General features: G+C 39.6%; 1 protein-coding gene across 1 annotated transcript in view; it reads left to right on the forward strand.

Annotated features, from left to right (window-relative positions):
• Window positions 1-1435: 1435 nt before the first annotated feature.
• Window positions 1436-24286, forward strand: part of LOC137095587 (kin of IRRE-like protein 1) — a 99529-nt gene continuing 76678 nt past the window's right edge. Inside the window, exons 1-4 of the mRNA XM_067462366.1 lie at window positions 1436-1590; window positions 4376-4430; window positions 5362-5572; window positions 15616-15765. Of these exons, the coding sequence (XP_067318467.1) occupies window positions 1436-1590; window positions 4376-4430; window positions 5362-5572; window positions 15616-15765 (571 nt within the window). The remainder of the gene's footprint in view (window positions 1591-4375; window positions 4431-5361; window positions 5573-15615; window positions 15766-24286) is intronic.

Raw genomic sequence — 24286 nt, forward strand, 5'->3', positions numbered from 1 at the left:
AATAATAATAAAATATCAATTTAACCCAATGCTTCCCCTCCCAAAAAAAAAAGGTGGCACAAGCCGCATCCACAGCCAGGGACCGGGAGGCAGACAGCTACAAGCTCCCTGTGAGATGGCGGATGATGCTTCGATTTAGAAAATACACTTCCGGGTTTGAAAAAAACATCAATATCGTTGTATTATCATTATAAAAAAAACTAAATACGAAAATAACGAACGAAACCGCCCAGCCCGATTACGTCATGGGCATATTCATACCCTGACCTCCTGTACAGCCAGAGATTCTTTGGGGTGTCAACACAGCATTGGTTGACAAAGAGAAGAGGAAGAAACCAGGCACCATCACTGCAGAGGAGCGGTCATTCAGACGCAACGTAAGCATGTGCTTACAGTCTGTCTCACTGTCTCACTGCCTCACTGGGGGATGGCTGATATGCTGTGAAAGATAAGTGCACACCATGACACTCCCGGGGGGCACTGACCAATGTCCCCCCGGGAGGGCATGGGAGAAGGCCAGGAAGGGTCTTGGCCTTCCCACAGCAGACAAAAAGGCAGCCAATCCCAGGGGGGCCAGGGTCAAGGCCCCCCCCCCCCTGAAAGGATTTGGAGAATGCCGAGAATTGGCCTTCACAAATCAGGCAGCCAGCCATTCCCAGGGGGGCAGGGTCAAGGCCCCCCCTCCCGGGAGGTCGTACAGTCGGTCTCACTGGGGGATGGCTGAGATTAGAGTACACAGCATGACACTCCGGGGGGGGGTTTGAATGTCCAATGCCCCCCCCCCCCGGGAGGGCATGGAGTTTGCCGGGAAGGTTTTGGCCTTCTCACTGCAGGCAAAAAGGCAACCAATCCCGGGGGGCAGGGTCAAGAGCCCCAGCCCCCCCGGGAGGACTTACAGCCTGTCTCACTGGGGGACGGCTGAGATGCTGTGAAAGATGCAGTGAAAGATGTAGTGAATGTCCTATGCCCCCCCCCCCGGGAGGGCATGGAGAAGGCTAGGAAGGTTTGGCCTTCTCACAGCAGGCAAAAAGGCAGCTGTTGGGCATCGTCTCTGGGGTGCACTTCTCAGCCTACGTTTCTCTGGGGTGCCCGGAAAAGAGGGCCAGGCATAGGGCTTTTGTAATATAAGTATTGCCTGCTGTCAGTTTCAACCAGTGTTTGCGTGCCCTTAGTTTTCACTAATTTTTTCAAAGTAAACGCTTCGGACCACAGGGACACTCATTTAAGAGCATCGGGGGAGCGCCGTCCTCTCTACATTTTCGTGGAAGCACTTCTTTTTATTGATGATTTTAATGGCGACTTTTAGGCAAGTTTCTCTTTCGAAAGTAAGCTTGACCTCGCCACAGGCACCTCTAAATAGAAAATATGCATAACCACAAAAAACAAGAAATAAATCCACAAAAAAACAAAAACCTCCGACTTTTGTTCTTGATTAATGCGAGCGGCCTGCTTTGAACACACTAATTTTTTCAAAGTAAATGCTTCGGACCACAGGGACACTCATTTAAGAGCACGGGGGGAGCGCCGAGAGGGACTGGCAGTAGCTCGCCTCGCGGCAGACCGCCAGCTCGATCGCAAGATCCAACCACGGTACCCATTTGGGTCCCTCGAAAGACTTAGTAGGCTTGGCCGTTTTTGTTCGATAATTTTGTATTTCATTAATGATTTGAAATTAAATTATTTTACAATCGAATACAGATCCATTTCGTAATAGTGTGAGGAAAAATGTGAGTCTGGATCAGTTGGATCTATCCAAATACAAGCACTGCAATTACTCTGGAACCCTCCCCCCCAATTCCCTTTCATACACCCTTTCTCCAGTCGTTCCCTGCCAGTCCCCTTTCAGCCTGTTGGGCATTGTCTCTGGAGTGCCCGGAAAAGAGGCACTCCTCTACTCCTGTGTACGCTTTCCCCCCAACTCCCTTACCCATAAACTACCTACCTAAAACCACAAAAAAAACCTAATGAAAAACCCATTAAAAATGTAGGGGCTTGCATGTATATTTTTATTTTAATATTTATTAGAGAACAGCAGCTATTATTTATTTATTTAATTATTTAAAAAAGGAAAACAAAGAAACTCACCAAAAAACTGCTGCTATTATTTATTTATATATTTATTTAATTTATAAAAAAAACAAAACAAAAACTACATAAAACAAGAAATAAATCCACAAAAAAAAAACAAAAAGCCACAAAAAAACTTATGAAAAACCCATTAAAAATGAAGGGACTTGCATGTATATTGTTATTTTAATATTTATTAGAGAACAGCTGCTATTATTTATGTATTTTTTAATTTATTTAATTATTAAAAAAAGGAAAACAAAGAAACTCACAAAAAACTGCTGCTATTATTTATTTATTTATTTATTTATTTTTTTAAAAAACAAAAACAAAAATAACCCCACAAAAAACAAGAAATAAATCCCAAAAAAACAAAAAATCCCACAAGAAAACCAGAAAAAAACCCACAAAAGAACCCACAAAAAAACCCACCCAAAAAACAAACAAAAAAAATGAAAAAACCCATTAGAAATGAAGGGACTTGCATGTATTATTTATCAGAGAACAGAGCTGCTACATTTTTTCAGTACTCTTTATTTTATTTCCTCCCTGGGAGGTAGTCAAGGCGGCTTGGTATGCCCATCCCACCCAGAACTTAATGAAATTTATGAACGTTCCTGTAGAGAAATGTTTATTATAGAGTGTTTAATGTACTGTGTTTAAACTGTATTTAGGGTTTACATTAGTTGCTATGGCCTAACTGTAAGAGATAGGTTGCCATGGTAACAAGGCCTCAGAGGAGGTGGGCGGAGTTTAAGGAATAAAAGGTTTGAAAGCGACAGTTAATATTCAGTCCGGTGGATGAGACCCGGGGAAGAGGATCAGAGTCAGTTAGGGCTCTGGGTTGTGAAGCTGTGAGGATTCAGTTAGTTCTTAGGATTTGTGAATATTTCTTCAGCAAGAGAGCTGAAGGTGTTACCTTGTTAGATTGCTTAGGTTAAAAGAATCTAACAGAAGGGGTTTTAAGGATCGCCAGTAAGGAAAGACTGGTGATCAGTGGTTTGATCCGAGTATAGGACAAACAGTGTGGAATATTCACAATAGGGAACTCTGAAGTAATAAAAGCACTTCACTAAAGAAGGAGTTTATAGAATTGTAACATCAGAAGCTTGAATGTATCTCAAACCAGCCATTTTGTAACATCAAGCCTTGTGCCAAGTTCAAATTCTCAAAACTGCAACAATTACGTTCTGTTAACAATAAAACTTGTTCTCTTTGTATTTCAAACCTGCCTCCTCCATTGCTTTTATGCTTGGTGCATTCCACACTACCAACGTCACCTCACAACACAACTAAGGATAAACAGAGACATAAACCAGCATCTCTAAACATATTGGTGGCAGCTTAATTGATATCTAAAAGAAGGTTCCTACAAATATTGTTAGCATCAAGGAAAATTAGTACTTCCTCACATTCAGTGGAATTAGTACTTCTTTACATAATTTGGTGCCAGCAGCTGGGAGGGTTCGTTACAGTTCCTATGAAGTTTGATGGAGAGCCCCACACATTATTTTGGAACATTGGAACATTGAAAATCAAGTCTACTTTACTTTGTGTTGCCTAAAATTACTATTGCCTGCTGTATGCGGGAACAACATTACCTTTGTGACTGCCTTTTTGGGTTCTTTTTTCCTTCAACTGGTGGCACTGATTGCTTGGGGCTGGGGACACGGAGAAGTCCCAGTCCCTGGCTGTGGCTGTTGCTTGCCTTACTGAATCTTGGGAGGGCAAGCATTTAGTTGATTTTTATTTTTAACAATTTATTTTAGCGTTATATAATATTTTTATTTAATTAAAAAAATACAATTTTTTAAAAAAAATTACCAAAAAAAATTACAAATAAAAATTACAAATAATTATAAATAAATAGCTAGTACTTTAGTAGTGTAGTGTTGATCCTTTGTTTTGGTTGCCAAGGGGATTTATCCCTGGCAATCAGTGCTTTTTGGAAACTACTTTTTTACTTACTTTATTTACTTATTGCAGTGTATCATTTTGTAATACAGTGCCCCACTGTTTTCCTGCCCTTCTTGAAAATCAATTCGGGAAAATCAATGTGGGAACATTGAAAATCAAGTTTACTTTGCTTTGTGTTGCCACACAGTGATGTTCTCAGAAGTTTCCTTTGTCTTTGGATGACATTTTCTATGCATAGCTGGCGCCTGGTTTCTTCCTCTTCTCTTTGACATCCCAAACAGTGTTGGTTTTCTCCTCCGATCGAATGCTGCAGCATACCTAGAGCATGGCCACTGTATTCTTGGCTTCAATCTCTCTGTGCCCCTGTTCTTTTTCCTTTTTCCCCTTTCAGCCTGTTGGGCATCGCCTCTGAGGTGCCCGGAAAAGAGGCAATCCTGTACCTCAGTGTACGCTTCCCCTCCCCCAACTCCCTTTCATACACCCTTTCCCCAGTCGTTACCGGCCGCCCCTTGCAGGCAGTCTCACTGGAGCACGACTGATATGCTGTGAAAGATGACTGCAGAGAGACACTACCGGGGGGGGGGTGTCAATGACCCCCCCTGGGAGGACTTGGTTAAGGCTGGGAAGGGTATTATTGGCCTTTGACTCCTTAACTGTTTGTTGGGCATCGCCTCTGGAGTGCCCGGAAAAGAGGCACTCCTCTACTCCTGTGTACGTTTTCCCCCCCAACTCCCTTTCATACACCCTTTCCCCAGTTGTTCCCTCCCTGCTCCTGTTGAAACAAACTATGAAGATATTGAATGATGGCCAAATTATCTTGCAAATTATCTGGCAATTATATTTCAAAAAGGGCTGGACCAAAATGGGCCACAAAGGCCGCAGACAGTCACTGGTTGTAAGTAACTACTTTTGAGTTAGCAGAAAAGCAAAGAACACTGGATTTCCAAAACACACTTATTACCAGGGAGAAATCCCCTTGGCACCAAAAAAGAGGAACGGCATCCGCCATCTTTGAAACGACTTCCACCAGTTTCAGAAAAAAAAGAAAAGAAATTATTTCGTTATAATGAATTAAAAGTAATTAATAATTGTTAATAAATATTACAAATAAAAACAATTATAATAAAAGATCAATTTAACCCAATGCTTCCCCTCCCCCAAAAAAGCCAGCACAAGCCACAGCCAGGGACTGGGAGGCAGACAGCTACAAGCTCCCTGTCCCCAGCCCCATGCATGCCGAAGCCCCACCACTTGTGCAAGAAAAAGCCCTCCGTCGACTTCCGGTGGGGCGGCATGGCGGCAGGAGCACCTCTCTGAGGCTCTGCGGAGAGGAACCATGTTTAGCGATCCGGTTGAGCCTGTTGCTCCCCTCCTCAGCCGGAACGAGAGCTGAGGGAATGCGAAACCGGTTACGACAACCCGACGGCTCTAAAAGCCCTCATCCCCTCAAGGGTGGGGGTAGAAAGGGTCCGGGGCTGTACCACCGGTAGCAGATCGCTCCGTGGGAAGCGGGGAAACCCGCAGGAACTGCTGTCTTCCCCCACTAAACGAAGAAAGAAAGACAAGAAATATCCCCCTTTTAAGAGGGGTAAGTAACAAGAACTTAAGATCTGACTCTGCCACGGATTAAAGTAAGACAGGAATAAAAAGATAAGAACTCAAACAGGACTATAAGGGGGGCCTTAACCCCAGGACCTTAGACTCCAAAGCTTTTACGAAGCGGTCTAAGCACCGGGGGAAAATTTAGTTTAATTTAAACCAACAAGAAGAATTGCCGATTAGGATGAACTGAACTGGACCGGACTGGATGATTTGAATTGGAAAAGATAATCAGAATTATATCTAATTAATCGTTTAAAATACGACCCCCCCCCCCAAACTGAGCAAATGGTAATATCCCCCTCCTTCTTCAACTAATAAGAATCCCCTTCCTTGAGAAACGCAAATCTGAAGAAGCCCCTCTTTGGCCCGGCATAGAAAGGAAAACAATAACACCGACCTTGGCGCCTTGGTGCCTTTTGTCTACCCCGGAGCTCCTTGTAAACAAAGACAATTTAAAGCGGAAGGAGAAGTGACGACAAGAAGGAGGAGCCAGCGGGAGAAGGAGAACGGAAGGAATGCAGCCAGGGCGGAAGTAAGAAGAAACTGACATAAAGGGAAAGAGGGCGGAAGTGAGATAAGTAACATATTGGAAGGGCGGAAACGGAATCCCTGCCATTTTGAAGAAGGGCGGAAAAAAGAGAGAAAGGAGAAAGCCGGGAAAGCCGAGAACTAAAGCTAAGGTAAGAAGGAGGGGGAACGGAGAAGAACGGAGAAGGAGAAAGACAGTGAATTGATTACTTAAAATGGACATCAGGGAAGATCGCAGGAGACCAACAACGGAAGAAGAGGAGGACGGACGTCGGGGGACCAGCTAAGGGAAGGAGAGGAACAACATGGTGCGTCAGGGATTGATTGACAGGACATTGAGGGACAGGAGAAGATAAGGAGTAGAAACTGACCGAAGATTGGATTAAAGAGAAGAAGACAACAGCAAAGAAGGGAAAATATTAGTTTATAAGAATTGAGATTTTTGTTTGGAAATTAGAAGGGAAAATTAACTGAAGCCATTAACTGTGCACTTAATGATTTAAGGATTGAGACAAATTTATATTAATGAATTAATGAATTAATCGTTCTAATATTTAATTTACAAACAAACGAACTTTTAAATAAGCGAATCAACTATAATTAGTGAATCAATTATAATAAATTCATTAAAAATTCATAAAATTAATTAAGAGAAATTTAGAAAAATGACAACTCCAAAAGTCAAACAAGACCCAGCCTCTAAAATTAAACAAGAATTAAAATTAGACCAATCCTTACTACAAAGAAGAAACTCCCAAGGCTCACAAGAACTGAGTCTGAAGGATGTGGCAAAGGAAATCCAAAACTTAGCTGCAGCACAAACTAATTTACAAACATCATTTCAAACGGGGATTAAGGATTTAAAGGCAAAACAAGAAACTCATCATAAGGAGATGCAGAATAAATTTGAGGAGCTAAAAATCGAATTAAAAATGAATTAAAAAAGGAATTCAAAGAAGAAATAGTTAGGGTGGATAAAGATCTATCTACACTGAAAGAAGAAATAAAAGACTTAAAGGTGAAGTCAAAGGAAAAGGAAAAGCTTCAGAAGACCATTCAGGAGAAAGTTAGCTCCTGGGACAGACAAAGACAAAAACTGGAAAGAAATCAAGAATTTTTGGAAATGAAAGAACTGGAGACTCAACTTAGACTACGGAACATACAAGAGAGTCCAAATGAAAATATAAGAGAAATCACTTTGGAAATATTGGCAACATCATTAAAAAGTACATTAGAAATTATAGACAAAGAGGTGGATCAAATTTATCGCATTGCAACTAACTATTCAAGAAAGAATAAAACGTCTAGAGATGTTTTGGTGAGCTTTGTTAGAAAAAGAACAAGAGATGATGTGCTGCAGGCTAACAGTAAGATCCCACTACAATACAAGGGAGAAAAAGTGGTGGTGTTAAAAGAATTTCCCCAGACAACTTTGATGAAACGAACAGTACCATTTCCTTACTCAGGAATTAAAGAAATGAAATATCAGATTCAGGTGGGAGAGATCGGAAGGGATTATGATGACTTTTAAGGAACAGAAGTATTGGCTGACATCAATAGACAAGGCAAAAGACTTTTATGAGAAATTAATAAAAGATCAAGACCCAGGGAAACCTGAAAGCAAATCTCCGAGACAAGAACGGAAATTTAGCGCTGGAGCAACATCAAGCAACAATGCACCGCTAACCCCGAGAAAGGGGAAACAGAACAAAAGAGCAAGATTTAATTCCCCGGACTACGGCCACGGATAACGATGACGAAGAATCCTCGAACCCAGATGAAGGAAGAGACGACATAGGCCCGGAAATAGACAAGACTAATAATGCTAATTGATAGACAAATAAAGATCTTCTCTCTAAATGTCAATGGGCTTAATTCTCCCAACAAAAGGAAAACTTTGTTTAATAATTTAAAGAAGGGAAAATACGATATAATGGCGATACAGGAAACTCACATTATGCATAAACATGTTGCACATCTAACAAATAAAAAATTGGGCAAACTATACTACTCCTCTTTTGAAAAGAAAAAAAGAGGAGTAGCACTATATATTAAAGAAGACTTACAATCGGAATTAGCCTTTAAAGATCTGGAGGGAAGATTTATAGCCGTCAGAATCATCTCTGGAAATCAGAGAATATTAATTTGCAATATATACACTCCAAATGGTCCAAAAACTAAATTTGTGGAAAACTTAAAAGGGAATCTGGACGAAACAGAATTTGATGATTTGATAATTTTGGGAGACTTTAATGGGGTACTAGACAGTCAATTGGATAAATCAAAAACAGGGAAAAAAGGCCCGAAGAGATCAACAGCCACTTTACCCAAAATATTTCTGGATCTTAAAGAGGAACAGGATCTGAAAGATGTCTGGAGATATAAAAATCCTACAAAAAAGGATTATACATTCTACTCCCACAGACATCATACGTGGTCAAGAATTGACATGTGCTGGGCATCTAACAATATTATTACAAAAATCTGGGATATAAATATACTGTCAAGAGATCTCTCAGACCATGCTCCCATAGAAATTATTCTGAATCAAAAAAAATTAAAAGGAAGATGGAGATTAAATGAGAATTTAATAAAAAGGGAAGAAGACATAATCAGATATAGAAATGTGATCAACAAATATGCAGAGACAAATAACACCCCAGGAATGCATCAAAATGTGATATGGGACGCCTGCAAGGCTGTTTTAAGAGGCCATTTCATACAGCATAGTGCTAGGAATAACAGATGCATACAAAAAGATTTAAAAGATATTATAAGCAAAATTAATGCCAAAGAAAATAAATTAAAGATTAAGCCAGGAAATACAAACATAATCAAAGAAATCGAATTATTACACCAGAAAAAACTCAACATAGAAATAGAGGATCAAGCCAAACAGCTAAAATTCTTAAATCAATATCATTTCGAAAATGCAAACAAATCTGGAAAATGGTTAGCTAAATTAGTTCGGAAAAAGAGACAAACACAACGAATAGTAAAGATAAAGAAAGGAAAGGAGGAGGTCACAACAGACGAAGGGATATTGCAACAATTTAAAGAATATTATGAAAAGCTTTACGCGAATGATGGTATTTCACTGCCTAACGTAGTTGAATATTTAAGTAAATTCAACATATCTAAAATCACAGATACCCAAAGAGAAGAACTGAATAAAGAAATTACGGAGGAGGAGATTGAGGCCGCAATAAGGAAAATGGATGTGAATAAAGCGCCAGGCACAGATGGTTTTATCGCCGGGTATTACAAAACATTTAAGAAAGAGCTTATGCCAATGTTAAAAAAAGTAATGAACGGAGTTTTCCAGAACCAGGGAATTCCAGAAACATGGAACTTAGCGGAAATAATAGTCATTCATAAAGAACAATCAGACCAATCAGACGTGCGGAACTACAGACCAATTTCGCTTCTAAACGTGGACTATAAAATTTTCACAAATATTTTGGCCCAAAGATTGAAATTTTTTTTTGAGCAATTGGATTGGGGAAGAACAGGTTGGCTTCTTGCCTAAAAGAAATATAAAGGATAATATGAGAATAGTGATAGACATGATCGAATATTTCGAAGCCAACCCCCAAAAAGAAGTGGCATTCCTTGGGGTCGACTCAGAGAAGGCATTTGACAATTTGAATTGGGACTTTTTTAAAACCCTAATGAAAGAATTGGATTTGGGTTTCCAATTTATAACTGCCATAGAAGAAATTTATAAGAATCAAAGAGCCAGAATCCAAGTAAATGGTCAAATATCTGATGGATTTAAAATAGGAAAAGGTTCAAGACAAGGCTGCCCTATATCTCCCTTGATCTTTATAATGTCGTTAGAAATTTTGATGAAAAAGATAAAAGAAGAGGAAAAGATCAAGGGGGTTAAAATTGGGAAACAAGAATTCAAGGCCAGAGCTTACGCAGACGACATAATTGGCATAATAGAAAATCCACGGGAGAATATTAAAAATTGGTTAGAAACAATTGAGGAGTTCGGAAAGTTGGCTGGATTTAAACTAAATAAAAATAAAACCGTTATTTTAACGAAGAACATGGCAAAGGATAAACAAGATGAACTAATGAGAATCTCAGGCCTTCAAACTGTAAACAAGATTAAGTATCTAGGTATTTGGCTTACAGCCAAGAATGCTCAGCTCCTCTCCAATAATTATGAAAAACTCTGGGGTGAAATTAGAAAAGATTTGGAGAAATGGAAATATTTAAACCTTTCCTTGTTAGGAAGAATTGCATTAATTAAGATGTCAGTCCTTCCAAAACTGCTCTACTTATTTCAAAACATTCCAATAATAAGGAATGTTAAGAAATTCAATGAATGGACAAAGGACCTTTCGAAATTCATATGCAAAGGGAAAAAGGCAAGAATAAAATATCAAGTGCTGACAGACAAAAAGAATAGAGGAGGATTTGGGTTACCTAATTTTAAGCTATACCACGAAGCATGTGCCTTGATTTGGATCAAAGAATAGATAAAATTGAAGAGCGAAAATCTTCTTACATTAGAAGGCCATGACCTTCGGGTTGGCTGGCATGCCTATATATGGTATGGAAAAGAGAAACAGGAAAGAAATTTTGGTAACCATTTCATCCGCTCCTCATTGCTTAGAACCTGGGAAAGATATAAAAAGTATTTCTATTCAAAAAAACCCTCTCTGGACCTCTCCAGTGGAAGTGAAGCAGAGAAGGTTGCTGGGCTGGACAAACTGGCCCACCTATAAAGAACTTTTAAGACAAGGTTCAACGGAGTTAAAAACCTATGAAGAAATAAAACAAAATTATCCAAGGACTATGTGGCTGAACTACTTACAAATAAAAGAACAGTATAATCAAGACAAAAGGCTAGGCTTCCAACTTAAGGAAGAATTCTGGGACAAAATCCTGAAAACTGAGACAAAATGCATCACAAAATTATACAACAAGCTGTTAGAATGGTCCACGGAAACTGAACTAATAAAAAGCTGTATGGTAAAATGGGCGGAGAATTTCAAGAAACCAATAGCAATGGCGGACTGGGAAAAAATGTGGAACAAAAAATTAAAGTATACCTATGCCACAGATCTAAAAGAGAACTAGATGAAAATGTTCCATAGATGGTACATGACACCAGTGAAACTAAACCAGATGTATAAAGATCTGTTGGAAATGTAAGGAACACGATGGAAGCTTTTTCCACCTTTGGTGGAGCTGTGAAAAGTCTCAAAAATATTGGAAAGGAATACATGAAGAAATGCAGAGAATATTTAAAAAAAATCCCTAGAAAAGCTGAATATTATTTGTTGGGAATCACAGATGGAGATATATGCTTAGATTCAAATGAAGACATCTTATTTATCTACCTGACGACGGCCGCTATAATTGTTTTTGCGCAACTTTGGAAACAGACAGAAATACCTGAAAAATTCAAGTGGGTAAAGAAAATAAACGAAATCAAGGACATCGATAATTTAACTTTTTTATTAAAAAAGAATACAGGCAATCCAATGAAACAAACTGATTGGACAATAATTGAAGACTATATCGAAAATTGGTCAAAGGACAAGTAACTAAAGAGACAGGTAATAAAATTTAGAAGGAAGAAGACATCAAAAAGGATGGACAAAAAGATAACATACGGGCAGAGCTGGAAGGAGGTCCAAATTTTGTGTGGATTTTTTTAAATTTTTATTCTTTTTCTTTTTGTGTGGATTTTTCAAAAAAAAAATTAGCCTTTTTTTCTTTCTTTTTTTCTTCTTTTTTCCTTTCCCCCCCATTTTTCTCTTTTTTGAGATTGTCGGTGTTATGTGTATTCTCTACTTTTTTCCTACTTTTCTATCTTCTTTATATTATTCTCCCTCTTTCGTTGTAGTTTACAATAATTTAATAAAAAATTTATTTCAAAAAAGAAAAAGAAAAAGCCCTCCGTCCACCCTCGCTTCCCCAGCTACAATGCTGCCACGCGGACACGCAACCGCTTTTAAAGGGCAATGGCCGCCCTTACTAACCCCGTATTGGCTACCAGCGCTCCCAGCATCCTACCATCTGTAACGTCACTTCCGAAACTGGCGGAAGTCGTTTCAAAGATGGCGGATGCTGCTTTGAAATTTAAGACACACTTCCTGGTTAAAAGAAAAACCAAAATCAATTCTTTATTTAAAAAAACCCGAAAAAATTACGAAATACAATTTTAACGAACGAAACAGCCCAGCCCTAGTAAACTTCCCTTAAGCCATTGTCTGTCCTCCCCCAAATCTTGCAAGAAAATACACCGGGTCATTGTGGTTAATATGTGTGTCAACTTGGCTTTAAGTCTTCAACTGGGGGTCGCAGCAGAAGGGCCGCACTGGTTGGAACTATACAAATGAAATGCTTGCCCTGTTGTGGAGCGAAACAGCCATAGGGCACACAACAACTGGGTGAAACAGCTTTTGTTTCACCAAAGACAAATGTGCAGCAGTGTTTTCTTTTTTTAAAATATTTTTTAAATTTTTTTTAAGAATAAAAGAAATATTTAGTAGTAAAAGTTTTAAAAAATAAAATTATCAAAATGCTTGCCCTGTAGTGGGGCAAAAACAGCTACAGGACACACAACAGCTGGGTGAAACAGCTTTTGTTTCACCAAAGACAAATGTGAAGACGTTTACGGATGGCGAAAGTCAACTTTCTGACCACCTCCTGAGCCTATGGAGTCAACAGGGGCCCAGCCATGGATTGCAATGTACTTTGTCCACCAAGCGACTTACCAAAAAAAAAAAGGCTGTAGTGATCTACGGGTCCGTGCTATCAAAATCAATCTGAGGATAGCCCAAAACTGGCAACTTGGCCTTCAAGAAGACCAGCTTTTCCACAGCAAGGGGGTCGAGCAAGTTACGTTGGAGGGTGACGATTGCAATGTACTTTGTCCACCCAGTGACTCCAAATGCCTCTTCAAACGCAGGACGACAGGGACCACATGGCTGAATAGTGCTTTCTGTGCTGAAAGATTTTCGGTGGCTAATTTGAATGGTTCTAGGATCTCGACCAGCTGACTGATGGTCATCCACTCCTGGTTGTTGGGGACCAGCTTGTTTATCGGAGCCGCAATTGATAGTGAGACAGCGTGGACTGCCCTCTGTTGCTCCACCATGCGCTCCAACACGATGTAGGTGGAGTTCCAGCGGGTGGAGAGATCCTGCAGTAACCGGTGTTGTGGGAGGCACTCCAGTTTTGCGGACTTAGAGCTACGGTGGAAGAAGCCCGCGATTCTGCGGCAGCGGTCAATGAGTTGAGTGACGGCGGTGGCGCTGTTCTCATCGGGCCCCTCGAAGCCATCTTTTACACAGTTATGGAGCAAATGCACCATGCATGTTACGTTTGAGAAGCCGGCACTTTCGACCGCCCGGATCATGTTCCTTCCTGCGTCTGTGACCATGAATCCCGAGTTAGTACCACCGGAATGAGTATGGCGCATCCAGTCTCTCAAGTACTCAGAAATGGTGTCGGCCCTGTGATCCGTATCGATCACCTCCAGTGACAGGAGTGCCCAACGATGACCCGAGTCTAGGCAACCCTCCGTCTCCCACCAGTGAGCGGTCAGGGACAAATAGGAATGCCCTCCTCCCGTGCTCGTCCAGATGTCTGAGGTGAAATGTACATGGACGGGTTGTGATTTGTTCAACAGGGTTCTGAGACGTTGCTTGCATCCCTCGAACAAAGCGGGAATGACTGTTCGAGAGAAAGTTTTACGATTCGGGATATTGTATTGTACCATGGTGCCAGGAGGTGAACTGAACAAATCAGCGAAAACCTTCCCATTCCACCATACTGCATGATTGCATGTTGCCTGGAAGATGATGGCAGGTGGAGAGCCATCATCTCCCAGGCAACAGGCAATCAAGCAGCAGGCAGCCAATCCCGGGAGGGGGGGGGGGCAGGCCGGGAAAGGGTTTTGGCCTTCTCACAGCAGGCAAAAAGGCAGCCAACCCTGGGGGGGGGGGGCAGGGTCAAGCCCCCCCCCCCCCCCCCCGGGAGGTCCTAGAGGCTGTCTCACTAGGGGACGGATATGTAATGTTTTTTCATTTATAAATTAATTTCTAAATTATATACTTAATGATTTCGATTTTGAAGCCAAACAACCAACCAACCAACCAACCAACCACCCACCCAGTGGGAATTGGTCCTTCTTACTTAACTTGCAATACTGCTACAGAAATTAGTATGTATGCAAATTTCAAAGTGCAATTTCTGTTACTTTTTGTTACTTTTTCTTTATTTCTTATATTTACTTTCTAAGTTTTTATAATAACATTATTTTTATATATTATTAATAATTTATAATTTAATTTTATATATTATTTTTATTATTATTTATAATTATATTTTATAAATATTTTATAAATTTAATTATATTTTATTTAAATATTTATATTTTATATTATTATTTATTTCATTTATATATATAATAATATATTATTATTTTATTTTATTTTATTTTATATTACTATATATTATATAATTTTATATTATTTATTATTAATATTTATTATTATTATTTATAAATTATTATTTATTATTATTATTTATATTTATTTAAATTTAATTATTATATTATTGTTTATTTCATTATATTATTTGACTCAGTTTTGGCTACTTTATCTTATTACTTTTTTATTTAATATCTTAATATCTTGTTCTATTTGATTATTTAATTTGATTTATTTTATTTTATTTATTTTATGAAATGATTTTGTTTATAGAGCATTTAGCATTGCGCAGTCTTTGTTCTCTCTTTCCTGAAACAAACAGTTACTTTTTGCCTCCCTCCCAAGGATACCTCACATAATTTTACTTCCCCATTTTCCATATTGAGGCTTCTGTAGGCTTTTGAATTCCCAAACCAGTTGATTTCTTTTTATTGCATTATTTATTTATTTAGTGTCAAAAGCATTGCATAAATAAATTAGTATAAAACTGATAAAATAGAGGGAACACAAGCGGCTAAATAATTTTAGACACAAAACAGGCAACATCAATTGCATTGTCTGTAGCTTTCTTCCTCTGTGCATGAGGCAGGGCATTGAGGGCAAGCATACTGATGTGGAGTTGTTTGTTCTGCTCCACAGTCACACAAGGTGGAGGATTCTTCTAGGTAGTGCCATTTTGCCAGGTTGTCTTTTGATCTTCCAACTCCACTTCTGAGTCTCTTCAGGGACTTCCAAGTAGGCCATTCTTGGTTTGCCCCTGGAGGAAGACCCTCATGGGGAGCCATCCAGTTGGGATTTCCTGGTTTAGCTGCCCAGAGGGATGCTCTTGCTGTTACTGGGGGAACATTAAAAGGAGTGGTGGTTTTCATGAAGCGTTTCCTTGATTTGAGTCTACCAGGAGGACGTTGGTAGCCATGCAGTGGATGGCTTTCACGGTGTTCAACCTTATTTATCTCACAGTTACAACTTCCTGTAATGTGTTGAGATTACAATTGATACCTCAAATATGTTCATAGCATACCTCACCCCTTCTTCACCACAGGCTGGTCTCAATATTCCATTGTTGGTGATGCTTCTGCTGGACAGCATAACCTGCGGATAGACTATGTGGAGCTGGATGATGATGCCGTTTATGAATGCCAAGCCACAAAGGCAGCACTGCGATCCCAACGGGCCAAGCTTACTGTGTTGAGTGAGTTCTTTATTTTTCCCATCCATTTCAGAAACAGTCCTGTTCTCGACTCAATGTGCTCAGACCTGAGTCAGCTCCATTTCTTTTTTCCTTAATCCCAAAATTGGTTTGTAAGGAAAACAATTTCAGCTAGTATAAAACCAGAAAGGTTCCCAAATTCCTGTATCCAATTCTAGCTTATAACATCACAAGGTGCTCACCCCCACCTTTTAAAATTCATGCTGCTGGTGGAAGTCTATCACAGAAACTCGGAGACCTTCACACTCTGGAAACTACACTAAATCCTGCTATCTTTTTGTTTGGCTGCTGGGGAACTATGAAGTTCCCCCATTATTCAGGAAATTATGATTATCAGATATGCAGCATATCACTGCTTTCCTTTCATCTGGATCAGGCATAATCTTATCCAGAGCTTTAAAAAGTATTTCTTGAGGATCAAGTCCCAGAATTCCCAATTTAAATGCAATTTCATCTCTGACAAAAGGCCTGTTTGAGGCCAGAAAGGAGAATTTTAGTCAGGCAATTCATTTCTGAAACCTGCTTTTGGGATCTGGGCTGAGGATAAGGGGCACATTTCTGTTTTAATTATGCTGTGAACCTCAAGGAGAATCATTGAGGGTTGAGGCATTGTTTTAAAATAATCTTTATTGATTTTCATTAAAACATACAATAACTGGGTGGGGAAGTATAGGAAAAGAGGGGGATGGGGAAGGGGAATAGGGTTGGTAGAAGGGGGATAGTGCAGAAAGTTTAGAGTAAGAGATATGCTATATTGGGATTACTGGTGGTAGATATTGTGATGGGTGCAGAAAAGAAAGTTGGGGAGAGTACTGTGGGGGAAGGAGGGGGGTGTAGTTGATATGATTTAGCTGGTGACTTCCCGGTATCTTCTGGAGGTGCTTCCTGTTCTTTTGTTCTTATTTTCTGCTCACTGTTGTCTTTTGACACTTTTCTGCTCTCCCCTGTTTGTTTAGTTCCATCTCTTTTTCATGTGATTATTTTCATGTTTTTTTCCTCTGTCAGGTAAATTGTTACTTGTTTCCAATCTATTTCTGTTGATGGAGTGCCCTTTCTTTTTGAGAGTATGTAGGTTAATTTGTCCATATTTCTTATGTCAAGGATCTTTGTTAGCCATTCCTCTTCTTCTGGGGGTTCCCTATCCTTCCAATGTCTTGCATAAATTATTCTGGCTGCTGTCGTTAGTAAAAATAGCAGTTTATCCTTGTTTTTTTCCATTTTTAAGTTATGGATCCCTAATAGGAATGTTTCTGGTTTCCAGGGTATATCTATCATTAGTATTTTTTGTAGTGCTTTTTGTATGGTTTTCCAGTAGTGTTGCGCTCTCGGGCAAGACCACCACAGGTGGTAATATGTCCCTTCTTCTTTTCTGCACTTCCAGCATTTTGTATTTGTATTTTTATTGAATTTCCCTAATCGGTGTGGTGTTATATACCACCTATATGCTATTTTGAACCAATTTTCCTTGAGTTCCATTGCTTTGGAGTATTTTAGTTTCTTGTTCCATACTTCCCATTCTTCTTTTCTTATCTCTCTTCCTAGATTTTCTTTCCACTTTCTCATATACGTTTTCCCATTTTCTGTGTCCCCTTCTTCATCTAACAGTTTTTTGTAAATCTTTGAGATTAATTTATTGTCGGATTGCATTATTTTGTCCCAGAAGTTTGTACCTTCTTCAAATCCTTTTTCTTTGTCTGTCTTGAAATGTTCTTTGATTTGTTCATACTGGAACCACGAGATTCTACTGTTTATGTTTTTTAATTCTTGTTGAGTTTTAATCTTGAATTCTCCTCCTTCCTTTTTTATTATGTCTTTGTATATGGGCCAGTCGTTCCATCCTAGTATTCTTCTTTGTGAAGCTTCTAGAGGTGAAAGCCATAATGGGGTTTTCTTGTATAGTTTGTCCTTGTGTCTGTTCCAAACTTTGATTAAAGATGATCGCACGAAATGGTTACCGAAGAGCTTTTCTTTTTTTGCTTTGTCATAACCTAGGTATGCATGCCAACCTGATCTCAGTCCTTCCCCTTCTATATTTAAAATTGTCTTCTTTTCGAGTTTTGCCCAATCTCGTATCCAAATTAATGCGCATGAGTCGTGGTATAGTTTGATGTTTGGGGTTGCTAGGCCTCCTTTGTTCTTCCTTTCGGTCATATCCCTGTAGTTTATTCTCGGCTTTTTCTTTTGCCAAATGAAGCGCATTATATCTTTCTTCCAGCTGTTTAGTGTTTTTTGCGACCTAATTATTGGTAAATTTTGGAAGAGAAACATTAGCTTTGGCAAAATTGACATTTTAACGGCTGCTATCTTTCCTAATAGGGATAGTTTCATGTTGCCCCATTTTTCTAGGTCGATTTTTATTTTTTTCCATTTTTCTATGTAATTATTTTCCAATAGTTGTAAATTTTTTGCGGTGAGGGTGATGCCTAAATACTTTAATTTTTGTGTTATTTGGATGTTCCACTCTTTCCCTATTGTTTCCTGTTCTTTCTTTGTAATGTTTTTTGTTATTGCTTTAGTTTTTTCTAGGTTTACTTTGAATCCCGAAACTTGACCATAATCGTTAATTGCTTTTATCCATTTTCCTAGGTTTTTCTTTGGCTCTTCTATTATCCCTATAAGGTCGTCAGCAAACGCTCTTATCTTGTAATCGTGTCCTTGAATGCGAGCTCCTTTGATTTCCTTGTCGTCCCTTATTCTGTCCAGAAGAATTTCTAATGTTAGAATGAAGATTAACGGCGATATTGGGCAGCCCTGTCTCATTCCTTTCTGAATTTGGATTGTCTCCGATTGTTTACCGTTTATTATAATTTTCGCTTCCTGTTTGTCGTATATGGCTCCAATTATGTTTTCGAAATAATACCCCATGTCCATCTCTTTTATTAAAATTTTGATAAAATCCCAATTTACATTGTCGAAAGCTTTCTCAGCATCTAATGCTAAGAACATTACCTTCTTTTGTATATTATTCCCGTAATAGTCTATGAGATTTATTATGGTCCTGGGTTGAGGCATTGAGGTCCTCGGGTCTTCAGAAGTTGCCCGACCTGAAAAAGCAGTTGAGGAAATTGAAATTTACGTTATAATCTTAAGGAGACATTTTATGATGTATTGTTGGTATTTGACATAAGAGAAGTTGTCCAAAATGCATAAAGTGTTTCTAATGTATGTCGGAGATGTGAGCATCAGGTGGGATCTTAATATTATATATGGTGGAAATTTGGGATGGCCAACAATTTTTGATTCAACTTTGATGCACATGAAATTTGACAGAGGATGTTCAAGTGAAGCTTGGGATGACTTTCCCAAGCAATAAAATCAGTGTTTCTACACATTTAAGAATCGGCAACCCACGGAACCCATTACATGACACAAACTTCAACTGTGGTTTCCAGGTATTTCACAGTTTTTAAAGTGTGGGTTTCTATGACGATTCCTAAGTCGATTGGCAATAGATTTCTCTCTCAATTAGGAAGGCAGCTCATAGAAATGTCATAAGACAGAGACCTGGGAAGGAAAGCATTCCATAGAGATGTCTTAACACTGGCTCTTGGAAAGGAAAACATACCATAGAAATGTCTTAAGACCAGGACCTGGGAAGTAAAGCATTCGATAGAAATGTCTTAAGATTGGGACCTGGGAAGGAAAGCATCCCATAGAAATATCTTTTTTTAAAAAAATAATTTTTATTAAGTTTTTTTTCTTCAACAGCGAAAGAGGGGGAACAATCAACATGACAGGAAAGTAGGAAATAAAGGGCAATAGGGTGGTGGGGAGGAGGAGGGAAAGAGGGGTAATGTCCAAACATTTGTCCCAAACCAAACCGGGAAAAAAGAGGAAAAAAGTGGAAAAAATGAGATAAAATCATAAACTTCTGGTTTGGACTACAGAGGTACGGGCATTGAGTTGCTTGTATCTTCTTTAGGTCTCATTCGCATCAGTGGATGTTAGTTCATGGGGGCGAATGCTAAATGTTAATCTTAATTTTCTCTCTTAGGTACTCTTTAAGTTGATTCCAATTTACTGGTTTTTCACTACTCTGTTCTCTTAATAAGAAAGAAAGTCTGTCCATGTCCATATATTCTACTATTTTCTTAACCCATTCTTCATTGGAAGGAATTTCTTTCGTTTTCCATTTTTGAGCAATTGATATTCTTGCTGCAGCTGACAGATAAAAAAAGATTTTTTCCTCATTTTTCTTTAAATCAAGGTTCGTTATATTCAACAAGTAATATTCCGGCTTCATATAAAATTTTGTTTTAATTATGTTTTGTACATGTTTGTGGACCAGGGTCCAAAACTGAGTCTCCTTACAGCTCCAAAAGTAAGTTCCTGTTTCTTTCCTACACTTCCAGCACAAACTATCATGCTTTCCATTAAATTTAGAAAGTTGGACCGGTGTCAAATGGCATTGATGGAACACTTTAAGCCAGTTCTCTAATATATTCATGGCTTTTGTAAACCTTAGTTTAACTTTCCAAACATGTTCCCATTCTTTTAACAGTATAGAGTGGCCTACATCTCTTGCCCATTTAACCATGTTTTCCTTAATTAGGTCTTTCTCATTGCTCCATTCCAATAATTTTTGGTACAATATTTTAACCACTCCCTTTTCCTTTCTCATTACAATTTACCAACAGGTATCTTTATCATTAAAGCCTATTTCAGAGTCTCCCTTAAAACACACTTTAAGTTGTAGGAAATGGAACCAGCCTATTTCTTCATCCACTTCTTTCAGTTCTTCCAAAGTCTTTAGGCGCAATTCATTGTTTTCTTTCACTAAGAGTTGTTTATATCTCAACCATCTTTCCCTAGGTATTTCTTTCCTGTGATGGGCTTCCATCGGGGATATCCATGTGGGCGTTTTATCGTACATGTATCCCTTATATTTGTTCCAGATTTTTAATAGAGGGGATCTAATGTAGTGATTAGTGAAGTTTCTTTCTACTCTGGCTTTGCCGTACCAGACATAGGCGTGCCAGCCTCTTCTGGTATCATGTCCTTCCAGTGTTAGTATCTTTTTCAGTTCTAAATGGTCCATGCTTTGACCCAGGACAAAGCACATGCCTCAAAGTACAGCTGCAGATCAGGCACTGCCATTCCTCCTCTGTTTCTATTAATGTTTTAAATTTAATCCTGGGTTTCTTCCCATCCCAGATAAAATTTAGAATGTCTTTATTCCATTTTCTAAAACACATACCAGTTTTTATGATGGGGATCATTTGGAACAAAAAAATCATTTTGGGCAGTACATTCATTTTGATGACAGAAATTCTGCCCATTATAGACAAATTTAGATATTTCCAGTTCTTAAATTTCTTCTGAATGTTTCCCCATACCTTTTCATAATTGTCTTTAAACAAATAAGCATTTGAAGTAGAGATTGTTATCCCTAAATACTTGATCTTTTTTACTATTTCCATTCCGGTCTCTTTGGAAAGTTTATCTTTCCTTTCTGTTTTGATATTTTTTGAAAGTATTTTAGTTTTATTCCTATTTATCTTGAGACCTGCAAGACTTCCAAATTTTTCAATTTTGTCTATCCATTTCTGTGCTGTTTCTATTGTACTTTCCATAATACATCATCACAACATCATCAGCGAATGTGAGTGTCTTGTATTCCTCCGACCTAATTTTTGTACCTTTAAGTTCTTTGTCTGATCTTTTATCTTCCAATAAGATTTCTAGGATGAATATAAATAATAATGGGGATAAGGGGCATCCCTGTCTGACCCCCTTTTGGATTTTTATTTTGTCCATACATAGAATCATAGAATCATAGAATCTAAGAGTTGGAAGAGACCTCATGGGCCATCCAGTCCAACCCCCTGCCAAGAAGCAGGAATATTGCATTCAAATCACCCCTGACAAATGGCCATCCAGCCTCTGCTTAAAAGCTTCCAAAGAAGGAGCCTCCACCACACTCCGGGGCAGAGAGTTCCACTGCTGAATGGCTCTCACAGTCAGGAAGTTCTTCCTAATGTTCAGATGGAATCTCCTCTCTTGTAGTTTGAAGCCATTGTTCCGCGTCCTAGTCTCCAAGGAAGCAGAAAACAAGCTTGCTCCCTCCTCCCTGTGGCTCCCTCTCACATATTTGTACATGGCTATCATATCTCCTCTCAGCCTTCTCTTCTTCAGGCTAAACATGCCCAGTTCCCTAAGCTGCTCCTCATAGGGCTTGTTCTCCAGACCCTTGATCATTTTAGTCGCCCTCTTCTGGACACATTCCAGCTTGTCAATATCTCTCTTGAATTGTGGTGCCCAGAATTGGACACAATATTCCAGATGTGGTCTAACCAAAGCAGAATAGAGGGGTAGCATTACTTCCCTAGATCTAGACACTATGCTCCTATTGATGCAGGCCAAAATCCCATTGGCTTTTTTTGCCATACATCACATTGTTGGCTCATGTTTAACTTGTTGTCCACGAGGACTCCAAGATCTTTTTCACACGTACTGCTCTCGAGCCAGGCATCCCCCATTCTGTATCTTTGCATTTCATTTTTTCTGCCAAAGTGGAGTATCTTGCATTTGTCACTGTTGAACTTCATTTTGTTAGTTTTGGCCCATCTCTCTAATCTGTCAAGATCGTTTTGAATTCTGCTCCTGTCCTCTGGACTATTGGCTATCCCTCCCAATTTGGTGTCGTCTGCAAACTTGATGATCATGCCTTCTAAGCCTTCATCTAAGTCATTAATAAAGATGTTGAACAGGACCGGGCCCAGGACGGAACCCTGCGGCACTCCACTTGTCACTTCTTTCCAAGATGAAGAGGAAGCATTAGTGAGCACTCTCTGTGTTCGTCCACTTAACCAATTACAGATCCACCTCACCGTAGTTTTGCCTAGCCCACATTGGACTAGTTTCCTTGCCAGAAGGTCATGGGGGACCTTGTCGAAGGCCTTCCTGAAATCCAGGTACGCTCCATCCACAGCATTCCCCGCATCTACCCAGCTTGTAGCTCTATCGAAGAAAGAGATCAGATTAGTCTGGCATGACTTGTTTTTGATAAATCCATGTTGACTATTAGCGATGACTGCATTTGTTTCTAAGTGTTTGCAGACCACTTCCTTAACAATCTTTTCCAGAATCTTGCCCAGTATCGACATGAGGCTGACCGGACGGTAGTTGTTTGGGTCATCCTTTTTTCCCTTCTTGAAGATTGGGACCACATTGGCCCTCCTCCAATCTGCTGGAACTTCTCCCGTTCTCCAAGAACTCTCAAAGATGGTTGCCAATGGTTCCGAAATGACTTCCGCTAGTTCCTTCAATACTCTGGGGTGTAGTTGATCTGGCCCTGGGGACTTGAACTCATTAAGAGCGGCCAGGTATTCCTGGACGACTTCTTTCCCAATTTGGGGTTGGATGTCCTCCAATCCCTCATCCACTCCATCTTGCTGAGGTTGAAGACTCTCTTTTTGTGAGAAGACCGAGGCAAAGAAGGCATTAAGTAGTTCTGCCTTTTCCCTATCCCCTGTCAGCATTGCCCCATCTTCTCCGCGAAGAGGTCCTATCGCCTCCTTGTTTTTCTTTTTTCTACTGACATAAGAATAGAAGCCCTTTTTATTGTTTTTAATGTCCCTGGCAAGTCTGAGCTCGTTTTTTGCTTTAGCCTTGCGGACCTTTTCCCTACAGGTGTTGGCTATTTGTTTGAATTCTTCTTTGGTGATTTCTCCCTTTTTCCACTTCTTGTGCATGTCTCTTTTGTGTCTTAGCACAGTTAGAAGTTCTTTGGACATCCATTCTGGCTTCTTTGCACTTGTCCTATTTTTTCTCTGTGTTGGCACGGTTTGCAATTGCGCCTTGAGTATTTCACTCTTGAGAAATTCCCATCCATCCGTAACTCCCTTGTCTTTTAGTATATGTGTCCACGGAATGCTGCTCAGCGTTTCCTTCATTTTTTGGAAATCAGCTCTCCTAAAGTCCAAAATGCGGGTTTGACTTGTCTTAGTTTCGGCCTTCCTTTGTACCTCAAATTGCAGGAGCACATGGTCACTTGCCCCTAAGGGTCCTACCACTTCGACCGCATCGATCAGGTCCTCCACATTTGTTAGGATGAGATCAAGAGTAGCCAATCCCCTTGTTGCCTCTTCTACCTTCTGGACCATGAAATTGTCTGCAAGGCAAGCGAGGAATTTGTTGGACCTTGTACTCTTGGCCGAGTTTGTTTTCCAGCAAATATCGGGATAGTTGAAATCGCCCATGACTACTACATCTCTTTTCTGTGCCTGTTTGGTCAACTGTTGGCAGAAGACTTCATCAAGTTCTTCCTCCTGGCTTGGGGGTCTGTAGTAGATGCCTACAATGACATCTTTTTGAGTCCCAGTTCCCTTGATTCTTATCCAGATGATTTCAAGCTGGTTTCCCAGATTGCTGTCTTGAATCTCTTCTGCAGCATAAGAGTTTTTGACATATAAGGCTACTCCGCCTCCCCTCCCCTTTGTTCGGTTTCTGTGAAAGAGGTTATACCCCTCGATATCTACATTCCAGCGATAGGAGTCATCCT

The sequence above is a fragment of the Anolis sagrei genome, chromosome Y (genome assembly GCF_037176765.1).
Source record: "Anolis sagrei isolate rAnoSag1 chromosome Y, rAnoSag1.mat, whole genome shotgun sequence".
Taxonomy (NCBI): domain Eukaryota; kingdom Metazoa; phylum Chordata; class Lepidosauria; order Squamata; family Dactyloidae; genus Anolis; species Anolis sagrei.